Raw genomic sequence first — 17,956 nt, forward strand, 5'->3', positions numbered from 1 at the left:
ATTAAAGGATTACTAAACTTTTAGAAAAATGATAACATAACAAGTTTTGTCTCAGCACAAGGACCCCTCCAATCGCTAGAAACAGATACAGAGGCACTCAGCCAAGCACTGTACGTCTTTGGCTGTGATCAACGAGTGGTGTACGGACTTGTAGACTTCCTTTTCAACCCATACACAGCTCTGAGCAGAGCCAAAAGAGCAGATCAGGTGCAGTGCTTCTGCCCCTTTGTTTTAGCAATTGGCTAGGGTCCCACCACCTGGGCCTGAACTTCGGGAACGTCCGTATGACATGTCTGAAGTTTTCTAAAGGTTTGGTTACACTTTAACAGTCATATAAGTACAATGTGTACTGTTTTTGTACCTTTGGAGGAGAACATGTGACATCACAAGTGCTAGTTAAATATAAATATTGACTCTTCCTAAAATAATGGATGTAACATATTACATTTTTGCTCAGATTTTAGACAAACTAAACATGATTATCAAGTCTGGAGAAACAACAGCATTTGTTGGTCCTAGTGGAGCTGGGAAAAGTACAACGATTCAACTCATTCAACGCTTCTATGATCCTAGTGAAGGCATGGTGAGTGCCGTCCAAATATTGGCGGGATAACTATAAGCTTGATAGTATACGTAGGGCTTCTACGCCAGGCAGAGGCTTTCCTGTCAAGTTCTACTCTGCTCTTCCTGGTGCTTTTCCATATAAATAACCCAATTAGATTTGTGCAATCCACAATTGCATTACTTCGGCCACTTTCAGACAGCATTTTTATCTGTATTTGTAAAGCAAAACCAGGAGTATGTCCAAATTTCAGAAGAGGTTTGCAAACCTTTCCATTATACTATTTATCTTTTGTTTCCAAATTTGACTTTGGCTTGCAAATACTGCCATGACATAGAGGTCTGGTTTTGTCCATTCCGAGAAGCTAGAGATTGAGAAATTGGTTGCGATTATTCTAATAATTCAATATACTGCCCATGCATAATACATAGTAATGAGCTTTTGTACCATCTGTGGCAATGTCTCTGTTTCTTGTATTTTTCGCTACTATCCCCTAGTTGCTCAGTACTTTACATTCTATTTTCTTTCTTTTCTAACATTTCCTGCAAGCTCAGCTTTTTTTTGCCCTGTCTTATTTGGCTGCTTTTTATGTTCCAGCTGTCAGCTTCATTGTCAGAGGCATAACCATAGTGCATGCAGTTGCACCTGGGCCCAGGAGTCTTAGGGGGCCCATAAGGCCTCTCTTCTCCATATAGAGAGCCCAGTACTATGAATAAAGCTTTATAGTTGGCGGCCCTGTTACAGGTTTTGCATTGGGCCCAAGAGTTTCAAGTTATGCCTATGGTTGCTGGCACCACACTTTGGCCAAGTATGATGCCATAAGCATGACTCTTGGTCAATGAGACAGAGAGAAGTCTCTATTTGCATATAGCATTTGCCTTCGAATTATACCCTCAACACAAATCTGATGGCAGAGTCCCTTCAGTTCTTAGGTGGCATGCCTTATGCCCAGTCACCAGGAGCTGCCACAGAGGGGAGCAGGAGCTAGAGAGCAGTTGGACTAATTCCTAATATATAGGGTGAGAAGAGACTTGGAGAAACATGGCTGCCAGAACAAACTCAGAAGCAGGACTGTCTGACTTTAGGATGAAAACAGCAGCACACAATGATAGAAGAACATGAGCTCTAAGTACATTTAGGATTCATTCTTGATGAAACGCCTGCTTTAACAAACTATCACTTCTGGTATTAATTTAGATATATCATTGTAGAACTATATGTTTTACAAAAGTGGAATTAACGTGAAAAGGTAAAATCTAATCAATATTAGTAAATCTACCTTAGTTTCCCTTTTTAGTGACAATGATTGCCACTCGAGTCTACTGTTGATCTTGAATATTTTTACATTTCCTTGTATTTAATAGGTCACCTTGGATGGACATGACATTCGCTCGTTAAACATCCAGTGGCTGCGCTCTCTAATTGGAATTGTAGAGCAAGAACCCGTCTTATTTGCCACAACAATTGCAGAAAACATTCGCTTCGGACAAGACAGTGCTACTATGGATGATATCATTAAAGCAGCAAAAGAAGCCAATGCCTACAACTTCATCATGGAATTACCACAGGTTTGATTGTTTTTATATTAAAATTTTATAAAAGCAAAGCTTTAAACTTCATTGCAATATTAAAAATACTTTTCATGGATCTGCTAGACTCATGATAGATAAAAAACAAAACAATGGAAAAAAATCGAGATAGTCTGGCTCACCGTTTGTAAGAAGGCATCCCTGGCTGACAGTTGGGTCCTTCTGCAAGTTCAGGAGTTGGGGGCTCTACTTTTGCTATTCTCCTTGGGGCTGGGTGGGTGTGGCCAGAGAGGGAGAGGGGCTCCTCTCCTCCCAGTGAGTAGGCTTAGAGATGACTACCCAGGCTTCACTGCAGGGGCCATGGTGAAGGAAATATTTCTGGTCACAGTCTGGCATAATAGCTGGGAGAGGCATTCTTTAAGCAATAATGACTGTCCCAGACATCATGGTATAACTCATCAAAGGTAATTGCTGAACCACTTGCTGTAATCTTTGAAAATTCTTAGAGATCGGGAGAAGTCCCAGAAGATTGGAAAAGGGCAAATGTTGTCCCCATCTTCAAAAAAGGAAAAAAGTTGGACCCAGGCAACTACAGGCCTGTGAGCCTGACTTCTATATTGGGAAAGTTTTTTGAACAAATTATTAAACAGTATGTATGCAAGTACTTGGATGAGAATGGAGTAATTAACCAGAGCCAGCATGGGTTTATAACAAACAAGTCATACCAGACAAATCTTATTTCCTTCCATGATAGAATCACAGACTGGGTTGATCAGGAAAATGCTGTGTTTTTTTGACTTTAGAAAAGCATTTCATAAATTATCTCATACCATACTTATTGAAACAATGATCAAATATGGGATTGACAAGGCAACTGTTAGGTGGAAGAATGTATCAAGTGGGGTACCACAAGGCTCTGTCCTAGGCCCAGTGTGGTTCAACATTTTTGTAAATGATCTGGAGGAGGGAATTGAGGGGAAACTGATCAAATTTGCAGATGACACAAAGGTAGGAGAGATAACTAACAGAGAGAGAGAAGGGATTCAAATAGATCTAGACAAGTTTGAACAGTGGTCTGCGACTTGCAGAATGGTATTTAACAGGGAGAAATGCAAAGTCCTACATCTGAGCAAGAAAAATGAAAAAAGCTAAGCAGGACATTTTGAAAGATTAAAAGTTGCAGAGTCTAGATCACGTAAGAAAATGATCCTAGTTCCGTAGTTAGACCTCATCTGGAATACTGTGTCCAGTTCTAGGCACCTTCATTTATAAAAGACATTGACAAAGTGGAGCAAGCTCAGAGAAGAGTTACCAGGATAGTGAGTCTACAAATCATGTCCTATGAGGAACGGATAAGAGATCTGGGAATGTTTAGCTTGCAAAAAAGAAGGCTGAGAGGAGACTTAATAGCTGTCTACAAATATCTGAAGGGCTGTCACAGTGCAGAGGGATCAGCCCTATTCTCATTTGCACAAGGAAAGACTAGAAGCAATGGGATGAAACTATAGGGGAGGAGACACATTAGATATTAGACAGTGAGGGTGATCAATGAGTGGAACAGGTTACCATGGGAGGTGGCGAGTTCTCCTTCAGTGGAAGTTTTCCAACAAAGGCTGGACAGACATCTGTCTGGGATGATTTAGTGAATCCTGCACTGAGCAGGGGGTTGGACCAGATGACCCCGGAGGTCCCTTTCAACTATACCATTCTATGAACACTATATATTAACTTTGTTAACAAAGGCAACTGGTGTTTTCAGTAACAATATCTGTGTGATTGGAGTCCATAACCTTGGACTGGTTTGAGAAATAAACAATAACAGGGCCTCCAGAAGAGAGGGTAACAGTTCTTCAAAGCAACATACAGTTCTGAAGTCCACTCTGTGTATCCCTGGTGATTGAGGAAGAAAGTCTGTGAACCCCTTGCAGTTGCAGCAGTGAGGTTTCTCATTGGTGCTGGTGGGATAAGATGTAACCAAATTCCATGCAGGTTTGAAGGCAATTCTTAGATGCTGCAGCAGACAGATATTGAGCACAGTCACCTGTTAAAGCAGCTTGGCTATAACTCCTCCTCCAGCTGGTTTCCTGTAACTGTAGCATAGGCTATACCAGAGGGCTTGTTACAGCACCCTCCTGGTGGCCAAGAGCATTCTTGCACTTCTGCTGCTGGGAAGCAACTGCCCAATACCTAGTAGGGTACACCTGTATCCTGTTTGAAAGCCAGTCATATGCTCCGCTGCAGCCAATCAGCATCAATACATTATCCTATATGGCATTAAGCTAGCAATTACAAGCTAGACTCACTAGGGGACAGCATTGTACAACTTACCAAATATCTCCTATCATTATTTATGTTATTTCACAGCATAAGTTTTGTTAGGCAATTACTTCACAACCTAGACACATTCAAGGGGTTTCTTCCGCACTTACTACTGACTCCCTACATGTTCATACTAAAATGGGTTTTCTGGCTAAAGTAACATAAGAGCTATTCAAGGTGGCTTCAAACACATTTATTCCACTGTACTTCACATTTTAAAAATTTGCAACATACATTGGAGATTATTTTTTAACTCGATTGTGCAAAAATTTGTGAGAATTTGTGCAAAATTTGTGACTTTTTGATGCTTTACAAAACTTCCAATTTTTGGAAAAAAAGGTTGGGGTTTAGTGGGAGAGAATGTGGCCACCCTCAGCATGGCATATTTTCTATCATTTATACCAAAAACTGCCAAGAATTACAGTGCAAATCTATGCCAGCTCTTAAATGGCGTAGATTTGTCTGACTGGCACACGGGGCAGACTGAGATGCACATAATTAATTAATTAAGGGCATTTCACTCCTGTGCAGAATATATCAAGAGAGATGTTTGTATCTGACCCATAATCTGTTAAAACAAGTCCCTATCTCTCAGATAACATCTTTGCACATTATTCACTTTTTTTCTTGTGTGGTATCACAAGACACAACCTTTTGAGTATGGGAGAAGTAAGTAAAATACTGTCCCTGATGTTATTGAGGTGCTCTGGCACTTATCCGTGTACAGTATATAGGTTCACAGTATTTATGTGGGCAATGACGGAGACATGATGGTCTTGGCTGCCACTTAAAAGGTAATAACAGCTTTTGTTCTTATAGGCACACTTAAAGGGGTTGTCCCGCGGCAGCAAGTGGGGTTATACACTTCTGTATGGCCATATTAATGCACTTTGTAATATACATCGTGCATTAAATATGAGCCATACAGAAGTTATACACTTACCCCCTCCGGTGCTGGGGTCCTCGTCTCCATGGCGCCGACTAACGCTGCCTTCTCCTTCCATTAGACGCGCTTGCGCTGTGCGGTCTTCTGTTCTGTACAATGGGGCTTCTACGGTGTGCTCGCGCTGGAGAGCTGGTCTGCGCATGTGCAGAAGACCTCGGCGGCACGAGCACGCCGGAGCGGCCCCATTCAACAGAACAGAAGACCGCTCAGCGCAAGCGCGTCTAATGGAAGGAGAAGGCAGCGTTAGTCGGCGCCATGGAGGCGGGATGCCAGCACCGGAGGAGGTAAGTGTATAACTTCTGTATGGCTCATATTTAATGCACGATGTACATTACAAAGTGCATTAATATGGCCATACAGAAGTGTATAACCCCACTTGCTGCCGCGGGACAGCCTCTTTAATTACAAGTAGCCATTCAGACACAGCAGTACCTCTCACCAGACTTAACTCAACTCCAATCAGTCAGATCTCTGAAAGTCTCTGATACTAGATGATCCCATGCCAGGAGCTGGTAATATCACTAAATTCTAAATAGAAAAGTCCAGCACTCAGCCCATTGAAAAATATAAAATCAAAGCTATATTTCATAAGTTTAAAAAAAGTAAAATCAGAACATCCTGGTTAGCCTACTAGTTTCAAACCATTCAGTGTTTGGAAACCATAGGTAAGAACTTTGTGTGGTTTGAAACTAATAGGCTAACAAGGATATCCTGATTTTACTGTTTTCTAAACTTCTGAAATGAACTTTGGGTTTATATTTTTCACTAGACCGAGTGCTGGACGGTTCTACTTGGAATTTAGTACACTTTAATTACAAGCCGAGTTGAGCACACTGACTTTTTGGGCATCCATGTGACAGATGAGGTTCAGTGTGGATAAATGTATAATTTTGTATCTGGATGCTAATAATTTGCATGCACCATATGTGTAAGGGGTGGGGGGGGGGGGGGTAATCTGAAGTCACTTATAGTTATCATCATATGTTTCTCATGATTATAATACACGTCTATTCATATTTTAGAAATTTGACACCATGGTTGGAGAAGGTGGAGGACAAATGAGTGGAGGACAGAAGCAGAGAATTGCAATTGCAAGGGCCCTTGTCAGAAATCCCCGAATCCTTCTCCTCGATATGGCCACATCTGCTCTGGATAACGAGAGTGAAGCCACTGTCCAAGAGGCCTTAGATAAGGTAAAGCTATGCTAGCAATTCCTCGCGCAAAATCTTCAGCAAAAGTGTAAGTACCATAGTGGAAGACCATGCAGTTGCCATGAAGTGAGGGGAACCAGTCCTGGTTGGCCTTAACCCCTTTTCTATTGTGTGTAGAGAACCTGTACCCTTGTAAGAGGGTTAGTTTTGTATGTGGTGCCTTTGCCTCTATTGAGGGGCTCCACTATTATAGACACACAGCTGTTTCTTTGAATTTAAGTTTACTTCAACAGAAGATTCAAGGCTTAATGATCATAGTACAAGGCACAAACCTTGGAAATTGCAGACACAATTAGGTACAGAGCTTGGCAGTTACAAGCATAAAGGTTGGCTGTTATAAATGATAATGGAACAGTCTCTCAAAGACAGCACACAGTGTGTTGGTTTCAGCCACTTTTAGAGGGCACACAGCTTATTGGTTGCAGTATCAACAGGCTCCAAGAGCAACTCACTTAAGCAAATCTTGGCAGTGCATCTTGGGTTGGCACTCTGGTCACAGACAGCAGTATTCCTCAGCACTTTGATGAGCTCACATTAAAGTCTCTCTCTACTTCAGAAACACCTCTGTTGAAGGTGCTTCCTTAGGACAGCAGTTCCAAAAATGTCTCCAGATGATACAGGTGAAGATATCAGGGTGGCGGGTTACCACCCAACAGACATTCAGAATCAACATGTCTAGTATGGCTCACTGGTCAGACCCAACTCTATTCTCACAGGCTAAGCTGGTTGATGCTTGTGTTCTCAGTCAGTCCTGTGTAGCCAGTCACAGCCTGACCAGACACTTGCCATACAATCTAATGCTAAGTACAGTTAGCTTTCATAGGCCCTTCTGTCCTAGGTAGAAAACTTTGGTACCAAAATGGGGAACCAAGTTTGATCTGCGCCATGGTGCCACCTCTCTTCTATGTATGCTACTGCTTCCTAGTAGTGGTAAAAACAATAAAAACTATGATATCCTTCATTTTAATACTTAAAGTATAACTGTGACTTCAAAACCTTTTGACATGTCATAGGGACATGTCAAAAGTTTTGACTACTGGAGTCCAGCTGCGGAGACCCCACCAATTGCTAAAATGAAGCAGCTGAAGTGTTTATCCAAGTGCTGTCACTGCTCATTAACTGATGATTGGTTCAATAGAAAGTTTTAATCAAAACCTTTGACGTGTCCCTATGACTTGTTAAAACTTTTTTAAAAGAACAGTTACTTTCTAAAAATTACAGTTATAATAAAAAATAATCTCCATTCAAAAATGATCACATAACTAGAGATGAGCGAACGTACTCGTCCGAGCTTGATACTCGTTCGAGTATTAGCGTGTTCGAGATGCTCGTTACTCGTGACGAGTACCACGCGATGTTCGGGTTACTTTCACTTTCATCTCTGAGACGTTAGCACGCTTTTCTGGCCAATAGAAAGACAGGGAAGGCATTACAACTTCCCCCTGCGACGTTCAAGCCCTATACCACCCCCCTGCTGTGAGTGGCTGGGGAGATCAGATGTCACCCGAGTATAAAAATCGGCCCCTCCCGTGGCTCGCCACAGATGCGTTCTGACATAGAGGAGGGAAAGTGCTGTCTTGGTGGAGCTGCTATAGGGAGAGTGTTAGGAGTATTTTAGGCTTCAAGAACCCCAACGGTCCTTCTTAGGGCCACATCTAACCGTGTGCAGTACTGTGGAGGCTGCTTTTTGCAGTGTTGCACTTTTTTTTTTTTGGTATATCGGCCGTGCAGAGCATTGCGCCCTGCAGTAATTATACATAGTGCAGGGCCAGTAGTGGTGAGGCAGGGACAGAAGACATATATTGTGAGGCAGGGACAGAACACATATACTGTGAGGCAGGGACAGAAGACATATTGATTGAATATAGGCAGTGGGTCTTTGCAAAAACATTTGGGGAAAAAAATCTATTTGAGCTGCCTGTGACTGTCCTCAGTGTTCTGGGTCTGTGCTGGGTGTAGTAGTCCTCCTAATTCATACGCAGCCAGCTAAGTGTTACAGCAGGCTTGCGCAAAATTATTTCCTGGCTCTGTCTGGGCTGTTAAATCACCGCTGTATTGCAGTCCACAGTGCAACACTCTGCAGTTCTTTGACATACTCTAGGGCCAGAAGTGGTGACGCAGAGAGAGAAGAGATATATTGATTGAATATAGGCAGTGGGCCTTTGCAAAAACATTTGGGGAAAAAAATCTATTTGGGCTGCCTGTGACTTTCCTCAGTGTTCTGGGTCTCTGCTGAGTGTAGTAGTCCTCCAAATTATTTCCTGGCGTTCCGTAAGCGAAGTCAGCCTCCAACCACAGGCCAATAAGCGCACATTTAATTACAGCGTTCTGTTTCTGCACTACTGGTAATACACCATGCTGAGGGGTAGGGGTAGGCCTAGAGGACATGGACGCGGGTGAGGACGCGGAGGCCCAAGTCAGGGTGTGGGCACAGGCCGAGCCAGTGCGGTGACCAGGGGTAGAGGCAGGGCCAGACCGAATAATCCACCAACTGTTTCCCAAAGCGCCCCCTCGCGCCATGCCACCCTGCAGAGGTCAAGGTGCTCAACGGTGTGGCAGTTTTTCACAGAGACACCTGACGACCGACGAACAGTGGTGTGCAACCTTTGTCGCGCCAAGATCAGCTTGAGAGCCACCACCACCAGCATGCGCAGGCATATGATGGCCAAGCACCCCACAAGGTGGGACGAAGGCCGTTCACCGCCTCCGGTTTGCACCACTGCCTCTCCCCCTGTGCCCCAACCTGCCACTGAGATCCCACCCCCCTCTGAGGACACAGGCACGAGTGCCTACCGGCCTGCACCCACACCCTCACCTCCGCTGTCCTCGGCCCCATCCAGCAATGTCTCTCAGCGCAGCGTCCAGACGTCGCTAGCGCCACTGTTTGAGCGCGAGCGCAAGTACGCTAACACGCACCCGCACGCTCAAGCGTTAAACGTGCACATTGCCAAATTGATCAGCCTGGAGATGCTGCCGTATAGGCTTGTGGAAACGGAGGCTTTCAAAAGCATGATGGCGGCGGCGGCCCCGCGCTACTCGGTTCCCAGTCGCCACTACTTTTCCCGATGTGCCGTCCCAGCCCTGCACGACCACGTCTCCCGCAACATTGTACGCGCCCTCACCAACACGGTTACTGCCAAGGTCCACTTAACAACAGACACGTGGACAGGCACAGGCGGGCAGGGCCACTATATCTCCCTGACAGCACATTGGGTGAATTTAGTGGAGGCTGGGACAGAGTCAGAGCCTGTGACCGCTCACGTCCTACCCACCCCCTGAATTGCGTGCCCCAGCTCGGTGGTGGTATCTGCGGCGGTGTATGCTTCCTCCACTAAACCACCCTCCTCCTCCTCCTACGCAACCTCTGTCTCGCAATCAAGATGTGTCAGCAGCAGCAGCACGTCGCCAGCAGTCGGTGTCGCGCGGCATGGCAGCACAGCGGTGGGCAAGCGTCAGCAGGCCGTGCTGAAACTACTCAGCTTAGGAGAGAAGAGGCAGACGGCCCACGAACTGCTGCAGGGTCTGACAGAGCAGACCGACCGCTGGCTTGCGCCGCTGAGCCTCCAACCGGGCATGGTCGTGTGTGACAACGGCCGTAACCTGGTGGCGGCTCTGCAGCTCGGCAGCCTCACGCACGTGCCATGCCTGGCCCATGTCTTTAATTTGGTGGTTCAGCGCTTTCTGAAAAGCTACCCACACTTGTCATACCTGCTCGGAAAGGTGCGCCGGGTCAGCGCACATTTCCGCAACTCCAAGACGGACGCTGCCACCCTGCGCACCCTGCAACATCGGTTTCATCTGCCAGTGCACCAATTGCTGTGCAATGTGCCCACACAGTGGAACTCTACGCTCCACATGTTGGCCAGACTCTATGAGCAGCGTAGAGCTATTGCGGAATACCAACTCCAACATGGGCGGCGTAGTGGGAGTCAGCCTCCTCAATTCTTTACAGAAGAATGGGCCTGGTTGGCAGCCATCTGCCAGGTCCTTGGAAACTTTGAGGAGTCTACCCAGATGCTGAGCGGGGATGCTGCAATCATTAGCGTCACCATTCCTCTGCTATGCCTCTTGAGAAGTTCCCTGCAAAGCATAAAGGCAGACGCTTTGCACTCGGAAACGGAGGCGGGGGAAGACAGTATGTCACTGGATAGTCAGAGCACCCTCATGTCTATATCTCAGCGCGTTGAGGAGGAGGAGGGGGAGGAGCATGAGGAGGAGGGGGAAGAGACAGCTTGGCCCACTGCTGAGGGTACACATGCTGCTTGCCTGTCATCCTTTCAGCGTGTATGGCCAGAGGAGGAGGAGGAGGGGGAAGAGCATGAGGAGGAGGGGGAAGAGACAGCTTGGCCCACTGCTGAGGGTACACATGCTGCTTGCCTGTCATCCTTTCAGCGTGTATGGCCAGAGGAGGAGGAGGAGGAGGAGGATCCTGAAAGTGATCTTCCTAGTGAGGACAGCCATGTGTTGCGTACAGGTACCCTGGCACACATGGCTGACTTCATGTTAGGATGCCTTTCTCATGACCCTCGCGTTACACGCATTCTGACCACTACGGATTATTGGGTGTACACACTGCTCGACCCACGGTATAAGGAGAACCTTTCCACTCTCATTCCCGAAGAGGAAAGGGGTTCCAGAATGATGCTATACCACAGGGTGCTGGTGGACAAACTGATGGTAAACTTCCCATCCGACAGCGCTAGTGGCCGAAGGCGCAGTTCCGAGGGCCAGGTAGCAGGGGAGGCGCAGAGATCAGGCAGCATGTACAGCGCAGGCAGGGGAACATTCTCCAAGGCCTTTGCCAGCTTTATGGCTCCCCAGCAAGACTGTGTCACCGCTCCCCAGTCAAGGCTGAGTTGGCGGGAGCACTGTAAAAGGATGGTGAGGGAGTACGTAGCCGATCGCACGACCGTCCTCCGTGACGCCTCTGCCCCCTACAACTACTGGGTGTCGAAGCTGGACACGTGGCCTGAACTCGCGCTGTATGCCCTGGAGGTGCTTGCTTGTCCTGCGGCTAGCGTCTTGTCAGAGAGTGTGTTTAGTGTGGCTGGGGGAATCATCACGGATAAGCGTACCCACCTGTCAACCGACAGTGCCGACAGGCTTACACTCATCAAGATGAACAAATCCTGGATTTCCCCAGACTTCTCTTCTTCACCAGCGGACAGCAGCGATACCTAAGCAATACGTAGGCTGCACCCGCGGATGGAAGCATTGTTCTCTATCACCATCAAAAACGGGGACCTTTTTGCTTCATCAATCTGTGTATAATATTCCTCCTCCTGCTCCTCCTCCTGAAACCTCACATAATCACGCCGAACGGGCAATTTTTCTTAGGCCCACAAGGCTCAGTCATATAATTTTTGTAAACAATTTTTATACGTTTCAATGCTTTTTAAAGCGTTGAAACTTTCACCTCAACCAATTTTTATTTTAACTGGGCTGCCTCCAGGCCTAGTTACCAATTAAGCCACATTAACCAAAGCGATTAATAGATTTCACCTGCCCTCTTGGTTGGGCATGGGCAATTTTTCTCAGGTACTTTAGTGCTGTTGGTACACCAATTTTTTGGGGCCCTCGCCTACAGTGTAATCAAATGAATTTTTAGCCCACCTGCATTACAGCTGACGTTACATCAGCTGTGTTGGGCACTGCAATGGGATATATTTATGTACCGCCGGTGGCTTCCTGGCACCCACCCATGCTGTAGGTCCACAGGGAGTTGTAACTGCATGTGTCCACTTCTAAAGAACCCCAGTCTGACTGGGGCATGCAGTGTGGGCCGAAGCCCACCTGCATTAAGCACGACATTACCTCAGCTGTGATGGGCAATGCAATGGGATATATTTATGTACCGCCGGTGGGTTCCAGGGAGCCACCCATGCCGTGGGTCCACAGGGAGTTGTAACTGCATGTGTCCACTTCTAAAGAACCCCAGTCTGACTGGGGCATGCAGTGTGGGCCGAAACCCACCTGCATTAAGCACGACATTACCTCAGCTGTGTTGGGCACTGCAATGGGATATATTTATGTACCGCCGGTGGCTTCCTGGCACCCACCCATGCTGTCGGTCCACAGGGAGTTGTAACTGCATGTGTCCACTTCTAAAGAACCCCAGTCTGACTGGGGCATGCAGTGTGGGCCAAAGCCCACCTGCATTTAATCGGACGTTACCTCAGCTGTGATGGGCACTGCAATGGGATACATTAATGTACAGCCGGTGGGTTCCAGGGAGCCACCCATGCTGTGGGTGCACACGGAATTCCCATTGCGGAGTTGTACCTGCCTGTGACTATTTATAAAAAACCGCAGTCTGACTGGGGCATGCAGACACCTTGACAGAATGAATAGTGTGTGGCACATAGGTTCCCCATTGCTATGCCCACGTGTGCAGCTCCTGATGGAGGTGGCACAGGATTGGATTTCTCATTGCTTCTGTACAGCATTGTGGGCTATTGCCCCGCCCCTTTTAAAGAGGGTCGCTGCCTAGCCATGCCAACCCTCTGCAGTGTGTGCCTGCGGTTCCTCCTCATGGCAGACGCACTTATAAATAGACATGAGGGTGGCGTGGCATGAGGGCAGCTGAAGGCTGGGTAGGGACAGTTTGGTGTGCGCTGTGGACACTGGGTCGTGGGGGGGGGGTTGGGCAGCATGTAACCCAGGAGAAGTGGCAGCGGAGTGTCATGCAGGCAGTGATTGTGCTTTGTTGGAGGTAGTGTGGTGCTTAGCTAAGGTATGCATTGCTAATGAGGGCTTTTCAGAAGTAAAAGTTGTTGGGAGGGGGGGGGGCACTCTTGCCGCTATTGTGGCTTAATAGTGGGACCTGGGAACTTGAGATGCAGCCCAACATGTAGCCCCTCGCCTGCCCTATCCGTCTCTGTGTCGTTCCCATCACTTTCTTGAATTGCCCAGATTTTCACAAATGAAAACCTTAGCGAGCATCGGCGATATACAAAAATGCTCGGGTCGCCCATTGACTTCAATGGGGTTTGTTACTTGAAACGAACCCTCGAGCATCGCGAAAAGTTCGTCCCGAGTAACGAGCACCCGAGCATTTTGGTGCTCGCTCATCTCTACACATAACATTCTGAAATAAGATAAATACAATATCACATATAACATAAGAAGGACATTGCAATCAATATATAGGGGGCACATTAAGAACATTCGGGATATTGTACAAAGTAGCAATGAATAATATCTACAACCATTGCATGTACATTATAGGCCCATCTTATTTGACCCCTGCACCTTTTAAGCTCTTATTTATAGAATTTCTATATTGATGAAAAGTCAATGATTTTGTATTATGTAATTGGGGTGGTTTGCTGTGTTGATATCTACAGCACATATATTTTGTGCCTAGGTTCGTTTTGGTCGCACAACCATCTCTATTGCACATCGGCTGTCGACAATCAAGAATGCAGATGTAATCATTGGATTTGAGCATGGCCGAGCCGTGGAGAGAGGAACCCATGATGAACTGCTGGAGAGAAAAGGAGTGTATTTTACTTTAGTGACGCTGCAGAGTCAAGGAGATAAAGCTCTAACTGAAATGGAAAAAGAAAGTAAGTGATATTTTATTATGCATTTCAGTCAGTATCTCCTACTTACAAGACCTCAATCAACAGGGAATTTGTAAGATGGATCCAAGTTCTTCAATGAACAACCCTTCGGGTATTCTGGATGTTTACTATTGATGAACTATTGTCAGGATAGGTCATTAACAGTTGATCTGTGGGCTCCGCCACATAAGATCCTTACAGATCAGCTGATCCTCCAGCCAGCTGTCAGTGCAGTGGGGCTGTACATCTGCATGGTAGTCAGGGCCAGAAATGTAATAGATGGCTTCACTCCCATTGAAATCAATAAGAGTGGTGCCTTATTTTACACTTTAGACCCAGAGTTATAATAGAACATACTTCTCCCATCGTTTTCAAAGGGAGTGAAGCTGTCTATTACAGTCCAGCTCTGAGCACTGATTCAGATGTCCAGCCCTACCACATTGACAGCAGGCCAGAGCGTCAGCTGATTGTCGGGATCCCGTGTGGCAGACCCCTGCCAATCAACTTAACTATTGATGACCTACCCTTAGGATAGGTTATCAATTGTAAATGCCCAGAATTGTCCTTCATTATACTTCAACACATTATCCTTTCTTCATGATGATGTCATCTAGATCAGTGTTTCTCAACTCCAGTCCTCAGGGACCCCCAACAGGTCATGTTTTCAGGATATCCTATAGTGCGAAAACCTGTGGCAATGTCTGAGGCGCTGACAATAATTACATCACCTGTGCAACACTGAGGAAATCCTGAAAATATGACCTGTTGGGGATCGCTGAGGACTGGAGTTGAGAAACACTGATCTAGATGACATCAGACATGGACCAACTTTCTCTCCTAAACATCGCAGATACCACACATCCTCTGAAGTTTTCTATCTTTATTTGTATTTTGATTTTGAAACTTCATGAGTATTGTATATCTATGGTTTTACTATGGGTTTATCAAGTAGGGTTTACACTCAATTGCATATAAGATGTGTTTTATGTTGGTTGATAACCTTCCTGATAAAGGTAGTCCAGGATATGACTTCAAGGAAATGCGGTAAAGGATAATTAACAATACCTGGGTCATTTATTTAACATCATCCGATTGGAGCTATCACTGAATTACTGTGATATTTAGGTGTGTCCCATTCTGACATTTTTATGTATTTATCTGAAGACTTCTGTGTCTTTGTATTGGTTTTATATAACATAGTAACATAGGCTGAACTAGATGGACATGTCTTTTTTTTAGCCTTACACACTGTTAACCCCCAATGTTGATCCAGCAGAAGCTAAAAAACCCCAATGAGGTAGAAGTCAATTTTGCTCATTTCAGTGGAAAAAAAAATTGTGCCCGCTTCTGATCTGGCAATCCAAGGTTTATAGTCCATAAGTCCCGCAGCACTTAGTCAGTATGTAGTTTCCAGCAGAGGTGTGTTTTAATATCATGCAGAGCCACGTTCCAGGGATCATGGACCTCCAATCCCCTCCAACATTCACACAATAGCAAAAAGTGGCAGCATCAGCTGTGTTCAAATAAAATAGTAAATCTTTATTGCTCCATGTTAAAAACAGGCAATGTTTCGACTTCTATAGTCTTTCTCAAGCCTTTTTGCTATTGTCTGATCTGGCAATCACAATAATACCTGGATCACCGGCCCTTCTGGAGTAATCAGTGACTATAACATGTAATATTGTAAAACTGAAGAAAGATGTCCAAGCCCCTCTTAAACTCTTTTCATGAGTTCATAGTCACAATGTCCTCAGGCAGAGAGTTCCACAGTCTCACTGCTCTTACAGTAAAGAACTTATGTCGGGGTAGAAACCTTCTTTCCTCTAGACGTAGAGGGCGTTCCCTTGTTACAGTCACAGTCCTGGGTATAAATAGTTAATGGGAGAGATCTCTGTATTGTCTTCTGATATATTATACAAAGTTATTAGGCTGCCCCTGGACCGTTTTTTTTTTTCTAAACTAAATAACCCCAATTTTGATTGGGTATTGTAGTCTGCCCATTCTGTTTATTACTTCAGTTGCCCACCTTTATACCCGTTCAAGCTCTGATATGTTCTTCTTTAGTACCGGTGCCCCAAACTGTACACAATATTTCATGTGTGGTCTGACCAGTGACTTGTAAAGAGGAAGAACAATATTCTCATCATGTGCCCCTAGACCTCTTTCACTGAACCCCATGATCATATCTGCCTTGACAGCAGCTGCCTGACACTGTTTGCTCCAGATAAGTTTACAGTTAACTAAAATCCCCAAGTCCCTTTCCATGTCCGTGTTTCCCAGTAGTTTCCCATTTAGTGTGTAATGGTGACATCTATTTCCCTGCCCATGTGCAGAACCTTATATTTATCAGTGTTAAATCTCATTTGTCACTTTTCTGCCCAAACCCCACACTTACCCAGATCCAATGACTATCCCCAGTGCAGTCAAGAACTTACCTCGTAGAGCTGATCAGAATGGTTTGACAGAAGTAAAAATTTTACTCACAACATAAGTTAGTCTTACTGGCCTATAAATTCCACGTTTGCTTTTTTACCCCCTTTTTAAATATCAGCACCACATTTCCTATGCACCAATCCAGTGGAACAGACCCTATCACTATAGAGTCCTTAAATATAAGAAGAAACGGTCTGTCTAACACATTACTTCATTACTTTAGAACTCAGGACCCGGTGATTTGTCTATATTAATATTTTGAAAGTGGCTCTGTACTTCTTCCTGGGTTAGACTGGTGACATTTAATGAAGAGTTTACTTTATCACTCTGCATTTCACCTGTCATTTCATTTTACCAGGCAAAAAGCACTTATAAAAAACTATTTAACAGATTTGCTTTCTCCTCATCATCCTCTTTTATTTTTTCCTCATTGCTTTTAAGGGACAACACTCTCCATTTTAATTTTTTTGCTATTTAAGAGTTTAGGGTTAATTTTACTCTTTTTGGCAATGAGTCTCTCTGTCCCCATCCTTACTGCTTTTATCTGCTTTTTACGTAACTTATTTTTTTTCTTATATGTTTAAGTGCTTCTTTGTCTGCCTTCTTGTTTTAGTAGTTTAAACTCTTGCTTTTTGTTGTTTATTACCCCCCCTTGCATCTTTATTGAGCCTCATTGTTTTTATCCTATTCCTAATTCTTTTATTCCTGTAAGGTATGAACCTCTCACAGTGAGTATTTAGGATGGTTTAAAAAAATTCCCATTTATTTTCTGTCCTTTTATTTTTGAGGATATTGTCATAGTAAAAATTAGTTTTTTTCATAGCTTCCTGATAAAACATTTTTACTGAAAGCCCCCCAACCTGCACCCATGTTATTCTGTCAGGTCTATTAGTTAATATTAAATCTGAAATGGCTGTCCCTCTAGATGATCATGATATGGTGACTCATGTAGCAGACGCTGATCAATATCGTTTAGGAAGTTATCTGACGCACTGGTCTTTGATACTACAGCTCCCATATACCCCTATCAGGTCTGACTAAGGTGTCTGAGAAGAATCCAATGCAGGACCACCCTTGTCAGGGTGTCACTTCTGTTTTATAGAAAGAGCTATTTAATCAGAGCAATTACAAGGATATAGGTTTTCCACTTCTCCCTATTATCTATTCCTACCACACATTCTACATTATCAATAATTTAATCTGTTCTAGTAATGTCTCTTTTCGGCTTATGGAGATTCATTTTAAGGCATAATTCATAAAGGATAGATTGTAATTGTAGCTATTTCAGTGACTTTGTTAGCTTCAATCATTGACATATGAAGAACTCTTTATTTCTGTCCTGTGATCAGAAATTTGGGATACAATTGTACCCACTAGGTTATTCTTATTAT

At 44.7% G+C, this 17,956-nt stretch overlaps 1 protein-coding gene across 1 annotated transcript in view; it reads left to right on the forward strand.

Annotated features, from left to right (window-relative positions):
- Positions 1 to 17,956, forward strand: part of LOC136577507 (bile salt export pump-like) — a 63,116-nt gene that overhangs the window by 28,114 nt on the left and 17,046 nt on the right. Inside the window, exons 13-16 of the mRNA XM_066577408.1 lie at positions 458 to 583; positions 1,927 to 2,130; positions 6,379 to 6,549; positions 13,934 to 14,135. Of these exons, the coding sequence (XP_066433505.1) occupies positions 458 to 583; positions 1,927 to 2,130; positions 6,379 to 6,549; positions 13,934 to 14,135 (703 nt within the window). The remainder of the gene's footprint in view (positions 1 to 457; positions 584 to 1,926; positions 2,131 to 6,378; positions 6,550 to 13,933; positions 14,136 to 17,956) is intronic.

This window comes from Eleutherodactylus coqui, chromosome 8 (genome assembly GCF_035609145.1).
Source record: "Eleutherodactylus coqui strain aEleCoq1 chromosome 8, aEleCoq1.hap1, whole genome shotgun sequence".
Classification (NCBI taxonomy): Eukaryota; Metazoa; Chordata; class Amphibia; order Anura; family Eleutherodactylidae; genus Eleutherodactylus; species Eleutherodactylus coqui.